The 18,874-nt window shown below is 61.4% G+C and overlaps 1 protein-coding gene across 1 annotated transcript; it reads left to right on the forward strand.

The window, feature by feature from the left end:
- The first annotated feature begins 700 nt into the window (after positions 1–700).
- TIMM50 (translocase of inner mitochondrial membrane 50) lies at positions 701–17,326 on the forward strand. Its single transcript, XM_069882273.1, is given in 13 exon segments — positions 701–717; positions 3,064–3,095; positions 5,375–5,396; positions 7,126–7,184; positions 8,186–8,305; positions 8,991–9,095; positions 10,531–10,606; positions 10,609–10,628; positions 10,725–10,748; positions 10,750–10,882; positions 13,549–13,617; positions 13,620–13,654; positions 16,307–17,326. Coding segments are annotated over 9 exon segments (687 nt in total). The 5' UTR covers positions 701–717; positions 3,064–3,095; positions 5,375–5,396; positions 7,126–7,184; the 3' UTR covers positions 16,412–17,326.
- The last annotated feature ends 1,548 nt before the right edge of the window (positions 17,327–18,874 follow it).

Below are 18,874 nucleotides of genomic sequence, written 5' to 3' on the forward strand. Positions count from 1 at the left end.
AGAGGCATATTTCAGGGTCTTCAGGGGTCCCCAAATGTCCCCAAAGGTCGGGGAATGGTTCAAGGGGGTCCTTGGGGTCCCTAAGTGTCCCCAGGGGGTGTCTGTGAGGGTCCTGGAGGGTTCATGAGGGTCCTGGGGGTCCCCAAGTGTCCCCAAAGGTCGGGGGGTGGTTCACGGGGGTCCCAGGTGTCTCCAGGTGTCCCCAAAGGGAATTTTTGAGGGTCCTGGGGGGGTCCTTGAGGGTCCTGGGGGCCTCTAAGTGTCCCCAAGGGGTGACTTTGAGGGTCCTGGGGGTCCCCAAGTGTCCCCAAAGGACGGGGGTGGTTCAAGGGGTTCCTGGGGATCCCCATGGGGCGTCTTTGAGGGCTCTGGGGGGTCCCCAAGTGTCCCCATGGTGGTTCTTGAGGGTCCTGGGGGTCCCTGAGGTTGTGTCCCCCCCCTCCATCCCCACAACCTCGCAGGTGACAGAGGGACCCCAGGGTCCTTCCCCTTTATCCTGGGGGTCTCCCATACGTCCCCTCCGTGTCCCCAGGGCCCCCGCAGGTGACCGTGTCCCCCCCCCACCCCCGCAGGTGACAGAGGCTCCCCCGGAGCAGCCGGATCAGGAGGAGGAGGAGCGGCGGCGGCGAGAGCGGCTGGCGGCGGCGCGGCGGCTGGCGCTGCGGCTGGCGGGGCTGCTCGGCACCGGCACCGGCTTGGCCGTCGTCTACATCTTCGGTGCGGTCCCCGAATGTCCCCAAATGTCCCCAAACCGGCCTGAAACGGCCTCGAAACGGCCCCAAACCAGCCCCAAATGGCCCCAAAACGGCCCCAAAGGGCCCCAAACCAGCCCCAAATGGCCCCAAAAGGCCTCAAAATGGCCCCAAACCAGCCCAAAAGGGCCCCAAATGGCCCTGAAATGGCCCCAAGTGTCCCCAAACAGCCAATAATGTCCCTAAAATGGCCCCAACCAGCCCAGAATGGCCCCAAATGTCCCTAGAATGGCCCCAAAAGGCCTCAAAATGTCCCCATACAGGCAAAATTATACCCGAAATGGTCCCAAACCAGCCCCAAATGGCCCTGAATTGGCACCAAATTGTCCCAGAATGGCCCCAAATGTCCCCAAACAACCAATAATGTCCCTAAAATGGCCCCAAATGGCCCCAAACCAGCCCCAAAGGGCCTCAAAATGGCCCCAAACAGGCAAAATTATACCCGAAATGGTCCCAAACCAGCACCAAATAGCCTTGAAATGTCCCCAAATGTCCCCAAACAGCCAAACATGTCCCCAAAATGGCCCCAACCAGCCCAAAAGGGCCCCAAAATGGCCCCAAACAGGCAAAATTAGACCCTAAATGGTCCCAAACCAGCCCCAAATGGCCTTGAAATGGCCCCAAAATGGCCCCAACCAGCCCAAAATGGTCTGAAATAGCCTCAAAACGGCCCCCAGTGACCCCAAAGGGCCCCAAAATGGCCCCAAACAGGCAAAATTAGACCCTAAATGGTCCCAAACCAGCCCCAAGTGGCCCTGAAATGGCCCCAAATGTCCCCAAACAGCCAATAATGTCCCTAAAATGGCCCCAACCAGCCCAGAATGGTCCCAAAGGGCCCCAAAATGGCCCCAAAGGGGCTCAAAATGGCCCCAAACAGCCCCAAACCAGCCCCAAATGGCCCTGAATCGGCCCCAAATTGTCCCAGAATGGCCCCAAGTGTCCCCAAACAGCCACTAATGTCCCTAAAATGACCCCAAACCAGCCCCAAATGGTCCAAAATAGCCTCAAACCAGCCCCAAATGGCCCCAAAAGGCCTCAAAAATGGCCCCAAACCAGCCCGAAATGGCCCCAAATGGCCCTGAAATGGCCTAAGTGTCCCCAAACAGCCAATAATGTCCCTAAAATGGCCCCACCCAGCCCAGAATGGCCCCAAATGTCCCTAGAATGGCCCCAAAAGGCCTCAAAATGTCCCCAAACAACCAATAATGTCCCTAAAATGGCCCCAAACCAGCCCCAAAGGGCCCCAAAATGGCCCCAAACAGGCAAAATTAGACCCTAAATGGTCCCAAACCAGCCCCAAATGGACTTGAAATGGCCCCAAATGTCCCCAAACAGCCACTAATGTCCCCAAAATGGCCCCAACCAGCCCAAAATGGTCTGAAATAGCCTCAAAACAGCCCCCAGTGGCCCCAAATGGCCCCAAAAGGCCTCAAAATGGCCCCGAACAGCCCCAAACCAGCCCCAAATGGCCCTGAATCGGCCCCAAATTGTCCCAGAATGGCCCCAGGTGTCCCCAAACAGCCACTAATGTCCCTAAAATGACCCCAAACCAGCCCCAAATGGTCCAAAATAGCCTCAAACCAGCCCCAAATGGCCCCAAAAGGCCTCAAAATGGCCCCAAACCAGCCCGAAATGGCCCCAAATGGCCCTGAAATGGCCCCAAGTGTCCCCAAACAGCCAATAATGTCCCCAAAATGGCCCCAAACCAGCCCCAAATGGTCCAAAATAGTCTCAAAACAGCCCCAAATGGCCCTGAAATGGCCCCAAACAGACAAAAATGTCCCCGAAACGGCCCCAAACCAGCCCCAGATGGCCTTGAAATGGCCCCAAATGTCCCCAAACAGCCACTAATGTCCCTAAAATGGCCCCAAATGTCCCCGAAACAGCCCCAAAAGGCCTCAAAATGCCCCAAACAGCCCCAAATGGCCCTGAATTGGCCCCAAATTGTCCCAGAATGGCCCCAAGTGTCCCCAAACAGCCACTAATGTCCCTAAAATGACCCCAAACCAGCCCCAAATGGTCCAAAATAGTCTCAAAACAGCCCCAAAAGGCCTCAAAATGGCCCCAAACCAGCCCGAAATGTCCCCGAAACGGCCCCAAACCAGCCCCAGATGGCCTTGAAATGGCCCCAAATGTCCCCAAACAGCCACTAATGTCCCTAAAATGGCCCCAAATGTCCCCAAAACAGCCCCAAAAGGCCTCAAAATGGCCCCAAACAGCCCCAAATGGCCCCAGAAGGTCCCAAACCGCCCTTAAATGTCCCCACAATGTCCCCAAACGTCCCCCCTCACCTCCTCTTTCCCCCTCGCAGGCAGCAACGCGGTGGACGAGCACGGAGCCAAGGTGAGGGGACACGTCCCCAAGGGGGTCCCCCTGTCCCCAAGAGGGTCCCTGTGTCCCCAAGGGCCTCCTTGTGTCCCTTAAAGGGGTTCCCTGTGTCCCCAGGGGCCTCCCTGTGTCCCCAAAAGGGGGTCTCTGTGTCCCCAAGGTGGTCTCCGTGTCCCCAAGGGGGTCTTGGTGTCCCCAAGGGCCTCCCTGTGTCCCCTAAAGGGGGTCTCTGCGTCCCCAAGGGGGTCTTGGTGTCTCCAAAGGGGTCTCCATGTCCCCAAAAGGGGATCCCTGTGTCCCCAAGGTGATCCCAGTGTCTCCAAAGGGAGTCCCCAAGGGGTCCTGTGTCCCCTAGGGGGTCTTTGTGTCCCCTAAAGGGGGTCTCCGTGTCCCCAAGGTGGTCTCCATGTCCCCAAGGGGGTCTTGGTGTCCCCAGGGGCGTCCCCGTGTCCCCCAAAGGGGGTCTCTGTGTCCCCAAGGTGGTCCTGGTGTCTCCAAAGGGGTCCCCATGTCCCCAAAAGGGGGTCTCTGTGTCCCCAAGGGAGTCTCTGTGTCCCCAGGGTGGTCCTGGTGTCCCCAAGGGGGTCTTGGTGTCCCCAAGGGCCTCCCTGTGTCCCCTAAAGGGGGTCTCTGTGTCCCCAAGGTGACCCCGGCGTCTCCAAAGGGAGTCCCCAAGGGGTCCTGTGTCCCCAAGGGGGTCTTAGTGTCACCTAAAGGGGGTCTCTGTGTCCCCAAGGCAGTCCCCATGTCCCCAAGAGAGTCTTGGTGTCCCCAGAGGAGTCCCCGTGTCCCCTAAAGGTGGTCTCTGTGTCCCCAAGGTGGTCCCCGTGTCCCCAAGGGCCTCCCTGTGTCCCCTAAAGGGGGTCTCTGTGTCCCCAGGGTGGTCCTAGTGTCTCCAAAGGGGTCCCGATGTCCCCAAAAGGGGGTCTCCGTGTCCCCAAGGGCCTCCCTGCGTCCCCTAAAGGGGGTCTCTGTGTCCCCAGGGTGGTCCTGGTGTCTCCAAAGGGGTTCCCCATGTCCTCAAGGGGTTCCCTGTGTCCCCAAGGGTGTCCCTGTGTCCCCTAAAGGGGGTCTCTGTGTCCCCAAGGTGGTCCCTGTGTCCCCAAGGTCCTCCCTGTGTCCCCTAAAGGGGGTCCCCGTGTCCCCAAGGTGGCCCTGGTGGCTCCAAAGAGGTCCCCATGTCCCCAAAAGGGGATCCCTGTGTCCCTAGAAGGGGTTCCCCATGTCCCCAAGGGGATCCCTGTGTCCCCAGGAGGGGTCCCCGTGTCACCAGGTGGGTCCCGTGTCCCCGAGGGAGGTGACAACCCTCCCCCTTCTCCCTTTTTTCCCCTCAACCCGCCTCGTTTTGGGAGGTGTGAGGGGACTTTGATGTCCCAGCGGAGGTGACAAGGGGACATCAAACGCGGGGGACAGGGACGGAAACGATGTCACCTACGTGCCAAGTGGCCCCTTCCGTCCCGCAATTGTCCCCTGGCAATCGGCCCTGTCCCCTCGGAATTGTCCCCAAGAGGGTCCCTGCGTCCCCAAGAGTGTCCTTGTGTCCTCAAAAGGAGGTCCCCGTGTCCCCAAGGGGGTCTCTATGTCCCCAAAAGGGGGTCTCTATGTCCCCAAAAGGGGGTCCCCGTGTCCCCAAGGGGGTCCCCGTGTCCCCAAGAGGGTCCCTGTGTCCACAAAAGGAGGTCCCTGCATCCCCAAGAGTGTCCCCATGTCCCCAAAAGGGGGTCCCTGTGTCCCCAAGGAGGTCCCCGTGTCCCCAAGAGGGTCCCCATGTCCCCAAAAGGGGGTCCCCACGTCCCCAAGGGGGTCCCTGTGTCCCCAAGAGGGTCCCCATGTCCTCAAAACGGGGTCCCTGCATCCCCAAGAGTGTCCCCATGTCCCCAAAAGGCGGTCCCTGTGTCCCCAAGGGGCTCCCCATGTCCCCAAAAGAGGGTCCCTGTGTCCCCAAAAGGAGGTCCCTGTGTCCCGAAGGGGGTCCCCATGTCCCCAAGGGGGTCTCTATGTCCACAAAAGGGGGTCCCCGTGTCCCCAAGGGGGTCCCTGTGTCCCCAAGGAGGTCTCTATGTCCCCAAGAGAGTCTGTATGTCCCCAAAAGGAGGTCCCTGTGTCCCCAAAAGGAGGTCCCTGTGTCCCCAAGAGTGTCCCCAAGGGGGTCTCAATGTCCCCAAGGGGGTCCCTTGTCCCCAAAGGGCGGTCCCTGTGTCCCCAAGGGGGTCCTTATGTCCCCAAGAGGGTCCCTGTGTCCCCAGGGGGGTCCCTTGTCCCCCCCCAATCCTGACCCCCCGTCTCTCCCCCAGATCCCGGATGAGTTCGATGCTGGTGAGTGAATTCCCGAGCTGGGGGAGGGGGGGTGTCACCCCCCCCTTGTCCCTTTGTCCCCTGTCCCCCCCTCAGCTGCCGGAATTGGCACCGCCGCGTTAACCAAAAGGGGCTTTTTTGGGGGTGGGATTGGGTCATTAGCCCAGTGGGGGGGGGGGGCTGTCCCCCTCCTTGGGGACAAGGGGGGGGGGGGACCGGTTTGGGGGGGTCTGTGCCAATTTGGGGAGGGGAGAGGCCAGTTTGGGGGGGTCTGTGCCAATTTGGGGGGGCGAGGTCCCAGTTGGGGGGGGGGATAGGCCAGTTTGGGGGGGCGAGGTCCCAGTTTGGGGGGGGGAGAGCCCAGTTTGGGGGGGTCTGTACCAATTTGGGGGGGCGGAGAGGCCAGTTTGGGGGGGTCTGTGCCAATTTGGGGAGGGGAGAGGCCAGTTTGGGGGGGTCTGTGCCAATTTGGGGGGGTGAGAGGCCAGTTTGGGGGGGTCTGTGCCAATTTGGGGGGGGAGAGGCCAGTTTGGGGGGGTCTGTGCCAATTTGGGGAGGGGAGAGGCCAGTTTGGGGGGGTCTGTGCCAATTTGGGGGGGTGAGAGGCCAGTTTGGGGGGGTCTGTGCCAATTTGGGGGAGGGAGAGGCCAGTTTGGGGGGGTCTGTGCCAATTTGGGGGGGTGAGAGGCCAGTTTGGGGGGGTCTGTGCCAATTTGGGGGGGGAAAGGCCAGTTTGGGGGGGTCTGTGCCAATTTGGGGGGGTGAGAGGCCAGTTTGGGGGGGTCTGTGCCAATTTGGTGGGGGAGAGGCCAGTTTGGGGGGGTCTGTGCCAATTTGGGGGGGTGAGAGGCCAGTTTGGGGGGGTCTGTGCCAATTTGGGGAGGGGAGAGGCCAGTTTGGGGGGGTCTGTGCCAATTTGGGGGAGGGAGAGGCCAGTTTGGGGGGGTCTGTGCCAATTTGGGGAGGGGAGAGGCCAGTTTGGGGGGGTCTGTGCCAATTTGGTGGGGGAGAGGCCAGTTTGGGGGGGTCTGTGCCAATTTGGGGGAGGGAGAGGCCAGTTTGGGGGGGTCTGTGCCAATTTGGGGGGGTGAGAGGCCAGTTTGGGGGGGTCTGTGCCAATTTGGGGGAGGGAGAGGCCAGTTTGGGGGGGTCTGTGCCAATTTGGGGGGGTGAGAGGCCAGTTTGGGGGGGTCTGTGCCAATTTGGGGGGGTGAGAGGCCAGTTTGGGGGGGTCTGTGCCAATTTGGGGGGGTGAGAGGCCAGTTTGGGGGGGTCTGTGCCAATGTGGGGGGGGAAAAGGCCAGTTTGGGGGGGTCTGTGCCAATTTGGGGGGGTGAGAGGCCAGTTTGGGGGGGTCTGTGCCAATTTGGTGGGGGAGAGGCCAGTTTGGGGGGGTCTGTGCCAATTTGGGGGGGTGAGAGGCCAGTTTGGGGGGGTCTGTGCCAATTTGGGGAGGGGAGAGGCCAGTTTGGGGGGGTCTGTGCCAATTTGGGGGAGGGAGAGGCCAGTTTGGGGGGGTCTGTGCCAATTTGGGGAGGGGAGAGGCCAGTTTGGGGGGGTCTGTGCCAATTTGGTGGGGGAGAGGCCAGTTTGGGGGGGTCTGTGCCAATTTGGGGGAGGGAGAGGCCAGTTTGGGGGGGTCTGTGCCAATTTGGGGGGGTGAGAGGCCAGTTTGGGGGGGTCTGTGCCAATTTGGGGGGGGAAAGGCCAGTTTGGGGGGGTCTGTGCCAATTTGGGGGGGTCTCCGCAGACCCCGTGGGGATCCAGCAGCTCCGAAGGACCTACAAGTACTTCAAAGACTACAGACAGGTAGGGGGGGGCACCCCATTTTTTGGGGGGGGGGGGGTGTTCATCCCATTTGAGGGGTTCAATCCCATTTTGGGGGGGTTCATCCCATTTTGGGGGGGTTCTTCCCATTTTAAGGGGGTTCAACCCATTTTGGGGCCTTTTGCTTCGGTTTTTTTTTGGGGGGGGCTCCATTTGGGGGGGTCGCCTCATTATTGGGGAGGGTAGCCTCATTTTTTGGGGGGTTCTCCCTAATTTGGGGGGGTCTCTCCCATTTACAGGGGTCCCTGTCCCACTTTGGGGTGGGGGGGTGTCTTAATCCCTTGGAGGGGGGGGGTCTTTATTCTTTGGGGGGATCTTTATTCTTTGGGGGGGTCTTAATCCTTTGGGGGGGGGCTTATTCCTTTTGGGGGGGGTCTTAAGCCCCTGAGGGGGGGTTTAATCCTTTGCGGGGGGGTTGTTTTGATCCTTTGGGGGGGGGTCTTTATCCTTTGGGGGGGGTTATTCATTTGGGGGGGGGTCGTAAACCCCTGAGGGGGAGTTTAATCCTTGGGGGGGGGTGTCTTTATTCTTTGGGGGGGTCTTAATCCTTTGGGGGGGGTTATTCCTTTCGGGGGGGGTCTTAAACCCCTGAGGGGGGGTTAATCCTTTGGGGGGGGGATCCTTATTCTTTGGGGGGGTCTTAATCCTTTGAGGGGGGCTTATTCCTTTCGGGAGGGGGGGTCTTAAGCCCCTGAGGGGGGGGTTTAATCCTTTGGGGGGGGTGTTAATCCTTGGGGGGGTCTTTATCCTTGGGGGGGGGTTAATCCTTTGGAGGGGGTTTAATCCTTTGGGGGGGTCTTAATCCTTTGGGGGGGGTCTTCATCCCTTGGGGGGTTGCCTGTCTCTTGGGGGGGCTCTGTCCCTTGGAGCAGGGTCCCCTGCCCCTTGGGGGGTCCCTATCCCCGTTTTTGGGGTCCCGTCTCATTTCTGGTGTGTGTGTCCCCCCCCCTCCCCGATTTTTTTTGCCCCCCCCCCCCCCCCAGATGATCATCGAGCCCACCAGCCCCAAGCTGCTGCCGGACCCCCTCCGCGAACCCTATTACCAGCCCCCCTACACGCTGGTTATCGAGCTCACGGGGGTCCTGCTGCACCCCGAGTGGTCGGTCAGTGACCCCCCCCGCTTTTTAACCCCCCCCCTCAACCTCTGGGACCCCCCCCCTGCACCCCCCTTTCCCCCCCCCACCTCCCCCCCAGCTTGTGTTGGGCTGGCAGTTCAAGAATTGCCTATGGATTATGTCCCCCCCAGTGTCTCCCAGTGCCCCCCAGTGCCCCCCAGTGCCCCCAGTGTCCCCCCCCAGTGCCCCCCCACTCTGTGACCCCCCCTTTTTGCCCCCCCCAAGCTGGTGACAGGCTGGTAGTTCAAGAATTGCCCATGGATCATGTCCCCCCAGTGTCTCCCAGTGCCCCCAGTGCCTCCCAGTGCCCCCCAGTGCCTCCCAGTGTCCCCCCCCCAGTGCCCCCCCACTCTGCGACCCCCCCTTTTTGCCCCCCCTAAGGTGGTGACAGGCTGGTAGTTCAAGAATTGCCCATGGATCATGTCCCCCCAGTGCCTCCCAGTGCCCCCCAGTGCCTCCCAGTGTCCCCCCCCGGTGCCCCCCCACTCTGTGACCCCCCCTTTTTGCCCCCCCCAAGCTGGTGACAGGCTGGTGGTTCAAGAATTGCTATGGATCATGTCCCCCCAGTGTCTCCCAGTGCCCCCATTGCCTCCCAGTGTCCCCCAGTGCCTCCCAGTGTCCCCCCTCCCAGTGCCCCCCCACTCTGTGACCCCCCCTTTTTGCCCCCCCCCAGCTGGTGACGGGCTGGAGGTTCAAGAAGCGCCCCGGGATCGCGTCCCTCCTGCAGGAGCTGGCGCCGCTCTACGAGATCGTGGTCTTCACCTCCGAGACCGGCATGGTGGGGGGGGGGCCCCGAGAAACTGGGGGGGGGCCCCGAGAAACTGGGGCACAGTGGGAAATGGGGGGAGGCAGTGGGAAATGGGGAGGTACTGGGAAATGGGGGGTACTGGGAAATGGGGGGAGGCAGTGGGAAATGGGGGGGTACTGGGAAATGGGGGGGGCACTGGGAAATGGGGGGGTACTGGGAAATGGGGGGGGCACCAGGCCCCCCCATCTTTTTACCCCTTCATTATTACCCCCCCATCTTTTCACCCCCATCTTTTCACCCCCCCATCTTTTCACCCCCATCTTTTACCCCCCCATCTTTTCACCCCCATCTTTTCACCCCCCATCTTTTACCCCCCCATCTTTCACCCCCCATCTTTTCACCCCCCATCTTTTCACCCCCCCATCTTTTCACCCCCATCTTTTCACCCCCCCATCTTTTCACCCCCATCTTTTCACCCGCCCCATCTTTTCACCCCCATCTTTTCACCCCCCATCTTTCACCCCCCATCTTTTTACCCCTTCATTATTACCCCCCCATCTTTTCACCCCCCCATCTCTTTACCCCGCATCTTTTCACCCCCCCATCTTTTTACCCCTTCATTATTACCCCCCCATCTTTTCACCCCCCCATCTCTTTACCCCCCATCTTTTCACCCCCCATCTTTTTACCCTTCATTATTACCCCCCCATCTTTTCACCCCCCCATCTTTTACCCCTTCGTTATTACTCCCCCATCTTTTCACCCCCCCCATCTTTTTACCCCCTTCATTATTACCCCCCATCTTTTCACCCCCCATCTTTTTACCCCCCATCTTTTTACCCTTCATTTTACCCCCCCATCTTTTTATCCCCCCATCTTTTTACCCCCCATCTTTTTACCCCTTCATTTATTACCCCCCCATGTTTTTACCCCCCCATCTTTTTATCCCTCTATCTTTTTACCCCTTCATTATTACACCCCCCATCTTTTCACCCCCCCATCTCTTTACCCCCCATCTTTTCACCCCCCCATCTTTTTACCCCTTCATTATTACCCCCCCATCTTTTCACCCCCCATCTTTTTACCCCTTCGTTATTACTCCCCCATCTTTTCACCCCCCCATCTTTTACCCCTTCATTATTACCCCCCATCTTTTCACCCCCCATCTTTTTACCCCCCATCTTTTTACCCCTTCATTTTGACCCCCCCATCTTTTTATCCCCCCATCTTTTTACCCCCCATCTTTTTACCCCTTCATTATTACCCCCCCCATGTTTTTTACCCCCCCCATCTTTTTATCCCTCTATCTTTTTACCCCTTCATTATTACCCCCCCAATCTTTTTACCCCCATCTCTTCACCCCCCCATCTTTTCACCCCCTCTTTTTGCCCCCCAATCTTGTTCCCCCCCCCCTCTTTTTGCCCCCTCATCTCACCCCCCCCCCCTTTTTTTTTTACCCCCCCAGACCGCCTTCCCCCTCATCGACAGCATCGACCCTCACGGCTTCGTCTCCTACCGCCTCTTCCGCGACGCCACCCGCTACATGACGGGCACCACGTCAAGGTCTGGGGTACAGGGGGGGGGAGGGCCCTGAGGAGGGTTTTGGGGGGGCTCTGCGACCCCCCCAGTTCACCCTGAATGATTCCTTGTTCCCCCCAGGACATCTCGTGCCTGAACCGCGACCCCGGCGCGCGTGGTCCTCGTCGACTGCCGCCGCGAGGCCTTCTGCCTCCAGCCCTTCAACGGGTTGGCGCTGCCGCCCTGGGACGGCGGCTCCGGAGACCGAGCGCTCTACGACCTCACCGCCTTCCTCAAGAGTCAGTGAACCCCGAAACAGCCCCCCCAAACCGAACCGGGGTCCCCCAAAACCCCCTGAGCTCCCCCAACCCCGCCTCGAGCTCCCCTGAGCTCCCTTAAAGCCCCCTGAGCTCCCCTAAAGCCCTCAACACCTCCCCAAACGGACCTCACCGCCTTCCTAAGAGTCAGTGAACCCCGAAACAGCCCCCCGAAACGGATCCGGGGTCCCCAAAAACCCCCTGAGCTCCCCAACCCCGCCTCGAGCTCCCCTGAGCTCCCCTAAAGACACCTTGAGACCCCCTGAGCTCCCTAAAGCCCCCTGAGCTCCCCTAAAGCCCTCAACACCTCCCCAAACGGACCTCACCGCCTTCCTAAGAGTCAGTGAACCCCAAAACAGCCCCCCCAAACCGAACCGGGGTCCCCCAAAACCCCCTGAGCTCCCCCAACCCCGCCTCGAGCTCACCCTGAGCTCCCCTAAGACACCTTGAGACCCCCTGAGCTCCCCTCAAGCCCCCTGAGCTCCCTGAAGCCCTCAACACCTCCCCAAACGGACCTCACCGCCTTCCTAAGAGCCAGTGAACCCCAAAACAGCCCCCCCAAACCGAACTGGGGTCCCCCAAAACCCCCTGAGCTCCCCCAACCCCGCCTCGAGCTCCCCTGAGCTCCCCTAAAGACACCTTGAGACCCCCTGAGCTCCCCTAAAGCCCCCTGAGCTCCCCTAAAGCCCTCAACACCTCCCCAAATGGACCTCACCGCCTTCCTCAAGAGTCAGTGAACCCCAAAACAGCCCCCCCAAACCGAACCGGGGTCCCCCAAAAAACCCCTGAGCTCCCCCAACCCCGCCTCGAGCTCCCCTGAGCTCCTTAAAGCCCCCTGAGCTCCCCTAAAGCCCTCAACACCTCCCCAAACAGACCTCACCGCCTTCCTAAGAGTCAGTGAACCCCAAAACAGCCCCCCCAAACCGAACTGGGGTCCCCCAAAAAACCCTGAGCTCCCCCAACCCCCTCGAGCTCCCCCAACCCTCCCTTGAGCTCCCCTGAGCTCCCCTAAAGCCCCCTGAGCTCCCTAAAGCCCTCAACACCTCCCCAAACGGACCTCACACCGCCTTCCTAAGAGTCAGCGAACCCCAAAACAGCCCCCCCAAACCGAACCGGGACCCCCCAAAAACCTCTGAGCTCCTCCAACCCCCCCTCGAGCTCCCCTAAAGACACCTTGAGACCCCCTGAGCTCCCTAAAGGCCCCTGAGCTCCCCTAAAGCCCTCAACACCTCCCCAAACGGACCTCACCGCCTTCCTCAAGAGTCAGTGAACCCCCAAAACAGCCCCCAAAACAGACTCGGGGTCCCCAAAAACCCCCTGAGCTCCTCAAACCCGCCTTGAGCTCCCATCAAGCCCCTGAGCTCCCCTAACCCCCTGACACCTCCTCAAACCGACCTCACCGCCTTCCTCAAGAGGCACTGAACCCCAAAACAGCCCCCCAAAACGGATCTGGGCCCCCCCCAATCCCCTCTAAACCCTCCAATCCCTTGTGACCCCCCCCAATCCCCTCTGATCCCCCCCGGTCTCCTCAAACCTCTCTGCCCCACTTGATCCCCTCTAAACCCTTTGATCCCTTCCGACCCCCCCCAATTCCCTCTGACCCCCCCGAACCCCTCTGACCCCCCCAATCCCTTGTGACCCCCCAATCCCTTCTGACCCCCCCAATCCCCTCTGACCCCCCCAATCCCCTCTGATCCCCCCTGGTCCTCCTCAAACCTCTCTGCCCCACTTGATCCCCTCTAAACCCTTTGATCCCTTCTGACCCCCCCAAAATCACCCTGCCCCCCCAATCCCCTCTGAACCCCCCGATCCCTTCTGACCCCCCAATCCCCTCTGACCCCCCCAATCCCTTCTGACCCCCCCCAATCCCCTCTGACCCCCTCAATCCTCCCTGTCCCCCCCTCAAACCTCTCTGCCCCACTTGATCCCCTCTAAACCCCTTTGATCCCTTATGACCCCCCCAAAATCACCCTGCCCCCCCAATTCCCTCTGAACCCCCCGATCCCTTGTGACCCCCCAATCCCTTCTGACCCCCCCAATCCCCTCTGACCCCCCCCAATCCCTCTGATCCCCCCCGGTCTCCTCAAACCTCTCTGCCCCACTTGATCCCCTCTAAACCCCTTGCTCCCTTCTGACCCCCCCCAAACCCTCCCTGCTCCCCCAATCCCCTCTGAACCCCCCGATCCCTTGTGACCCCCCAATCCCCTCTGACCCCCCCAATCCCTCTGACCCCCCCAATCCCTTCTGACCCCCCCCAATCCCCTCTGACCCCCTCAATCCTCCCTGTCCCCCCCTCAAACCTCTCTGCCCCACTTGATCCCCTCTAAACCCCTTGATCGCTTCTGACCCCCCCAAACCCTCCCTGCTCCCCCAATCCCCTCTGAACCCCCGATCCCTTCTGACCCCCCAATCCCTTCTGACCCCCCCAATCCCCTCTGACCCCCCCAATCCCTTCTGCCCCCCCCCAATCCCCTCTGACCCCCTCAATCCTCCCTGTCCCCCCCTCAAACCTCTCTGCCCCACTTGATCCCCTCTAAACCCTTTGATCCCTTCCGACCCCCCCCCCATTCCCTCTGACCCCCCCGAACCCCTGTGACCCCCCGATCCCTTGTGGCCCCCCCAAACCCCCGTGCCCCCCGTTTTCTCAGCCATCGCTCTCAGCGGGGTGGAGGACGTCCGCCCCGTGCTGGAGAACTTCGCGCTGGAGGAGGATCCGCTGGCGCTTTCAAAGAGCGACGGACGCGGCTCCAGGAGGTGCCGGGGGGTCACTCTGGGCTTTGGGGGTTCGCTCTGGGGTTTGGGGGGTCACAATGGGGTTGGGGAGTTCATTCTGGGCTTGGGGGTTCACTCTGGGGTTGGGGGGTTCACACTGGGGGATTGGGGGGTTCACTCTGGGATTTGGGGGGTCACTCTGGGGTTTGGGGGTTTGCTCTGGGCTTGGGGGTTCACTCTGGGGATTAGGGGGTTCGCTCTGGGCTTGGGGGGTCACTCTGGGGGTTTGGGGGTTCACTCTGGAGGGTTGGGGGGTTCACTCTGGGATTTGGGGGTTCACTCTGGGGGGTTGGGGGGTTCATTCTGGGGTTTGGGGGGTCACTCTGGGATTTGGGGGTTCGCTCTGGGGGTTTGGGGGTTCACAATGGGGTTGGGGAGTTCATTCTGGGGGGTTGGGGGTTCGCTCTGGGGTTTGGGGGGGTCACTCTGGGATTGGGGGGTTCACTCTGGGGTTTGGGGGGTCACTCTGGGCTTGGGGGGTTCACTCTGGGGATTGGGGGGTTCGCTCTGGGGGATTAGGGGGTTAACTCTGGGGGATTGGGGGGTTCACTCTGGGGTTGGGGGTTCACTCTGGGATTGGGGGGTTCACTCTGGGGTTTGGGGGTTTGCTCTGGGGTTGGGGGGTTCTCTCTGGGATTGGGGGGTTCGCTCTGGGATTTGGGGTTCACTCTGGGGGTTTGGGGGGTCACTCTGGGCTTGGGGGGTTCACTCTGGGGGATTGGGGGGTTCACTCTGGGATTTGGGGGTTCACTCTGGGGTTTAGGGGTTCGCTGTGGGGGTTTGGGGGGTCACTCTGGGCTTGGGGGGTTCATTCTGGGCTTGAGGGGTTCACTCTGGGGGATTGGGGGGTTCACTCTGGGATTTGGGGGGTCAGTCTGGGATTTGGGGGTTCGCTCTGGGGGTTTGGGGGGTCACTCTGGGGATTGGGGGGTTCACTCTGGGGTTGGGGGGTTCACTCTGGGATTTGGGGGGGTCACTCTGGGATTTGGGGGTTCACTCTGGGGGGTTGGGGGGGTTCATTCTGGGGTTTGTGGGCTCGCTTTGGGGTTGGGGGGTTCACTCTGGGGTTGGGGGGTTCACTCTGGGGTGTTGGGGGTTCGCTCTGGGGGATTGGGGGGTTCTCTCTGGGGGTTGGGGGGTTCACTCTGGGGTTTGGGGGTTCGCTCTGGGCTTGGGGGGTTCACTCTGGGGGATTGGGGGGTTCTCTCTGGGGATTGGGGGGTTCACTCTGGGGTTGGGGGGCTCGCTTTGGGGTTGGGGGTTCACTCTGGAGTTGGGGGTTCGCTCTGGGGGATTGGGGGGTCACTCTGGGGTTTGGGGGGTTCACTCTGGGGATTGGGGGGTTCACTCTGGGGTTGGGGGGTTCACTCTGGGATTTGGGGGGGTCACTCTGGATTGGGGGTTCACTCTGGGGGGTTGGGGGGTTCATTCTGGGGTTTGTGGGCTCGCTTTGGGGTTGGGGGGTTCACTCTGGGGTTGGGGGGTTCACTCTGGGGGGTTGGGGGTTCGCTCTGGGGGATTGGGGGGTTCTCTCTGGGGGTTGGGGGTTCACTCTGGGGGTTTGGGGGTTCGCTCTGGGCTTGGGAGGTTCACTCTGGGGTTTGGGGGGTTCGCTCTGGGGGTTGAGGAATTCGCTCTGGGGTTGAGGGGTTCGCTCTGGGCTTGGGGGGTTCACTCTGGGGGATTGGGGGGTTCACTCTGGGATTTGGGGGGTCACTCTGGGGTTTGGGGGTTTGCACTGGGGTTTGGGGGTTCGCTCTGGGGGATTGGGGGGTTCACTCTGGGATTGGGGCGTTCACTCTGGAGTTGGGGGTTCGCTCTGGGGGATTGGGGGGTTCACTCTGGAGTTGGGGGGTTCGCACTGGGGGATTGGGGGGTTCACTCTGGGGGTTGGGGGGTTCACTCTGGAGTTGGAGGTTCTCTCTGGGGGTTGGGGGGTTCACTCTGGAGTTGGGGGTTCTCTCTGGGGGTTGGGGGGTTCACTCTGGGGTTTGGGGGTTCGCTCTGGGGGATTGGGGGGTTCACTCTGGGGTTTGGGGGGTTCACTCTGGGGTTGGGGGGTTCACTCTGGGGATTAGGGGGTTCACTCTGGAGTTGGGGGTTCGCTCTGGGGGATTGGGGGGTTCGCTCTGGGGGATTGGGGGGTTCACTCTGGGGTTTGGGGGTTCGCTCTGGGGATTGGGGGGTTCACTCTGGGATTTGGGGGGTCACTCTGGGGTTTGGGGGTTTGCTCTGGGCTTGGGGGGTTCACTCTGGGGGATTAGGGGGTTCGCTCTGGGGTTGGGGGGTTCTCTCTGGGGGGTTGGGGGATTCACTCTGGTATTGGGGGGTTCATTCTGGGGTTGGGGGTTCACTCAGGTTGGGGGGTTCTCTCTGGGGATTGGGGGTTCACTCTGGAGTTGGGGGGTTCACTCTGGGGTTGGGGGGCTCGCTTTGGGGTTGGGGGTTCACTCTGGAGTTGGGGGTTCGCTCTGGGGTTGGGGGGGTTCACTCTGGGCTTGGGGGGTTCACTCTGGGGGGTTGGGGGTTCGCTCTGGGGTTTGGGGGTTCGCTCTGGGGGATTGGGGGGTTCACTCTGGAGTTGGGGGGTTCACTCTGGGGGTTGGGGGGTTCACCCCGAGCCTCGTCCCGCAGGAGGAGCAGCAGCGCCTGGCCGAGCTGGCGCAGGGCAAGAAGCCGGGGGGGCTGTTCCTGGGGGGCCTGGCCGCGCGCCTCTGGCCCCGCTCCAAGCAGCAGTGAGGCCGAACCCCAAAACCGAGCCGGGGGGGGGACACCCCTGAACCCCGGAACGGAGCTGGGGGGACACCCCCCCCCCTCCCCGTGTCCCTGAAACGGAGCCAGGGGGACACCCCCTGAGCCCCGAAATGGAGTCAGGGGGACACCCCCCGCCCTGTGTCCCCGAAACGGAGTCGGGGGGACACCCCTGAACCCCGAAACGGAGCCGGGGGGACACCCTTGAACCCCAAAATGGAGCCGGGGGGGGACACCCCTGAGCCCCAAAATGGAGCCAGGGGACACCCCTGAGCCCCAAAACGGAGTGAGGGGGACACACCCCCCCGTGTCCCTGAAATGGAGCCAGGGGGACACCCCTGAACCCCAAAACAGAGCCGGGGGGACGCCACCCCCCCTCTGTGTCCCCGAAACGGAGCCAGGGCGACACCCCTGAACCCCAAAATGGAGCTGGGGGGGACACCCCTGAGCCCCAAAACAGAGTCAGGGGGACACCCCCCCCCATGTCCCTGAAATGGAGCCAGGGGGACACCCCTGAACCCCAAAATGGAGCTGGGGGGACACTCCTGAACCCCGAAACGGAGCCAGGGGGACACCCCTGAGCCCCGAAATGGAGCCAGGGGGACACCCTTGAACCCTGAAACGGAGCCAGAGAGACACCCCCAAACCCCAAGACGGAGCCAGGGGGACACCCCCGAGCCCCGAAATGGAGGGGGACACCCCCAAGCCCCAAAACAGAGCCAGGGGGACACCCCCAAACCCCAAAATGAAGCCAGGGGGACACCCTCGAGCCCCGAAATGGAGGGGACACCCCCAAACCCCAAAACGGAGCCAGGGGGACACCCCGAACCCCAAAACGGAGCCGGGGGGGAGGTTTTGGGGTTGGTTTCTGTGGTTTTGGGGTCCAATAAAGGGTTAAAGGAGCTGTGGGTGCCGTACTGCCCCCCCCACACCCCTGGGGCTGAGATTGGGGGGGGGGGGGCAGGGTCTGCACCCCCAGATTTGCCTTGGGGAGGGGGCGTGGCCTGAGGGAGGGGGCGTGGCCTGTGAGGAGACACTCCCCCCCCAAACTGAACCCCCCCAAACTGCCCCAACACCCCCAAACTGCCCCCCAAACTGATTTAACCTCCCAAGCTGCCCCCCCAAACTGACCCAACCCCCCAAATTACCCTTCAAAGTGCTCCAACCCCCCAAACTGTCCCCCCCAAACTGCCCAACTCCTAAACTGCCCCCCAAACTGACCCAACACCCCAAACTGCCCCCAAACTGCTCCAACCCCCCCAAACTGCCCCCCCAAACTGCCCCAACCCCCCCTAATTACCCCCCAAACTTCTCCAAGCCCCCAAACTGCCCCCCCAAACTGATCCAACCCCCAAACTGCCCCCCCAAACTGACCCAGCACCCCCAAACTGACCCAACCCCCTAAATTCCCCCCCAAATTGCCCCAACCCCCTAAACTGCCCCCCCAAACTGCTCCAACCCCCCAAATTACCCCTTAAACTGCTCCCCAAACTGACCCAACCCCTAAACTGCCCCCCCAAACTGCCCCCCAACTGCCCCAACTCCTAAACTGCCCCCCCAAACTGCTCCAACCCCCCAAAGTACCCTTAAACTGCCCCCCCAACTGCCCCAACCCCCTAAACTGCCCCCCCAAACTGCTCCAACCCCCAAATTACCCCTTAAACTGCTCCCCAAACTGACCCAACCACCTAAACTGCCCCCCCAAACTGCCCAACACCCCAAACTGCCCCCCCAACTGCCCCAACCCCCTAAACTGTCCCCCCAAACTGCTCCAACCCCCCAAAGTACCCCTTAAACTGCCCCCCCAACTGCCCCAACCACCTAAACTGCCCCTCCAAACTGCTCCAACCCCCCAAATTACCCCCTAAACTGCCCCCAAACTGCCCCAACTCCCTAAACTGCCCCCCCAAACTGCTCCAACCCCCCAAATTACCCCCTAAACTGCCCCCCAAACTGCCCCAACTCCCTAAACTGCCCCCCCAAACTGCTCCAACCCCCTAAATTCCCCCCAAACTGCTCCAACCCCCCAAAGTACCCCTTAAACTGGTCCCCAAACTGACCCAACCCCCTAAACTGCCCCCAAACTGCCCCCCCAACTGCCCCAACTCCCTAAACTGCCCCCCCAAACTGCTCCAACCCCCCAAAGTACCCCTTAAACTGCTCCCCAAACTGCCCCACCCCCTAAACTGCCCCCCCAAACTGCCCCAACCCCCAAATTACCCTTCAAACTGCTCCAACCCCCTAAACTGCCCCCCAAACTGCCCCAACCCCCCTAAACTGCCCCCCCAAACTGCCCCAACACCCCCAAACTACCCCGTCCAACTGCCCCAACACCCCCAAACTGCCCCCCAAACTGCTTCAATCCCCCAAATCACCCTCCAAACTGCCCCAACCCCCCTAAACTGCCCCCCCAAACTGCCCCAACACCCCAAACTGCCCCCCAAACTGCCC

The sequence above is a fragment of the Phaenicophaeus curvirostris genome, unplaced genomic scaffold, assembly GCF_032191515.1.
Source record: "Phaenicophaeus curvirostris isolate KB17595 unplaced genomic scaffold, BPBGC_Pcur_1.0 scaffold_93, whole genome shotgun sequence".
Classification (NCBI taxonomy): domain Eukaryota; kingdom Metazoa; phylum Chordata; class Aves; order Cuculiformes; family Cuculidae; genus Phaenicophaeus; species Phaenicophaeus curvirostris.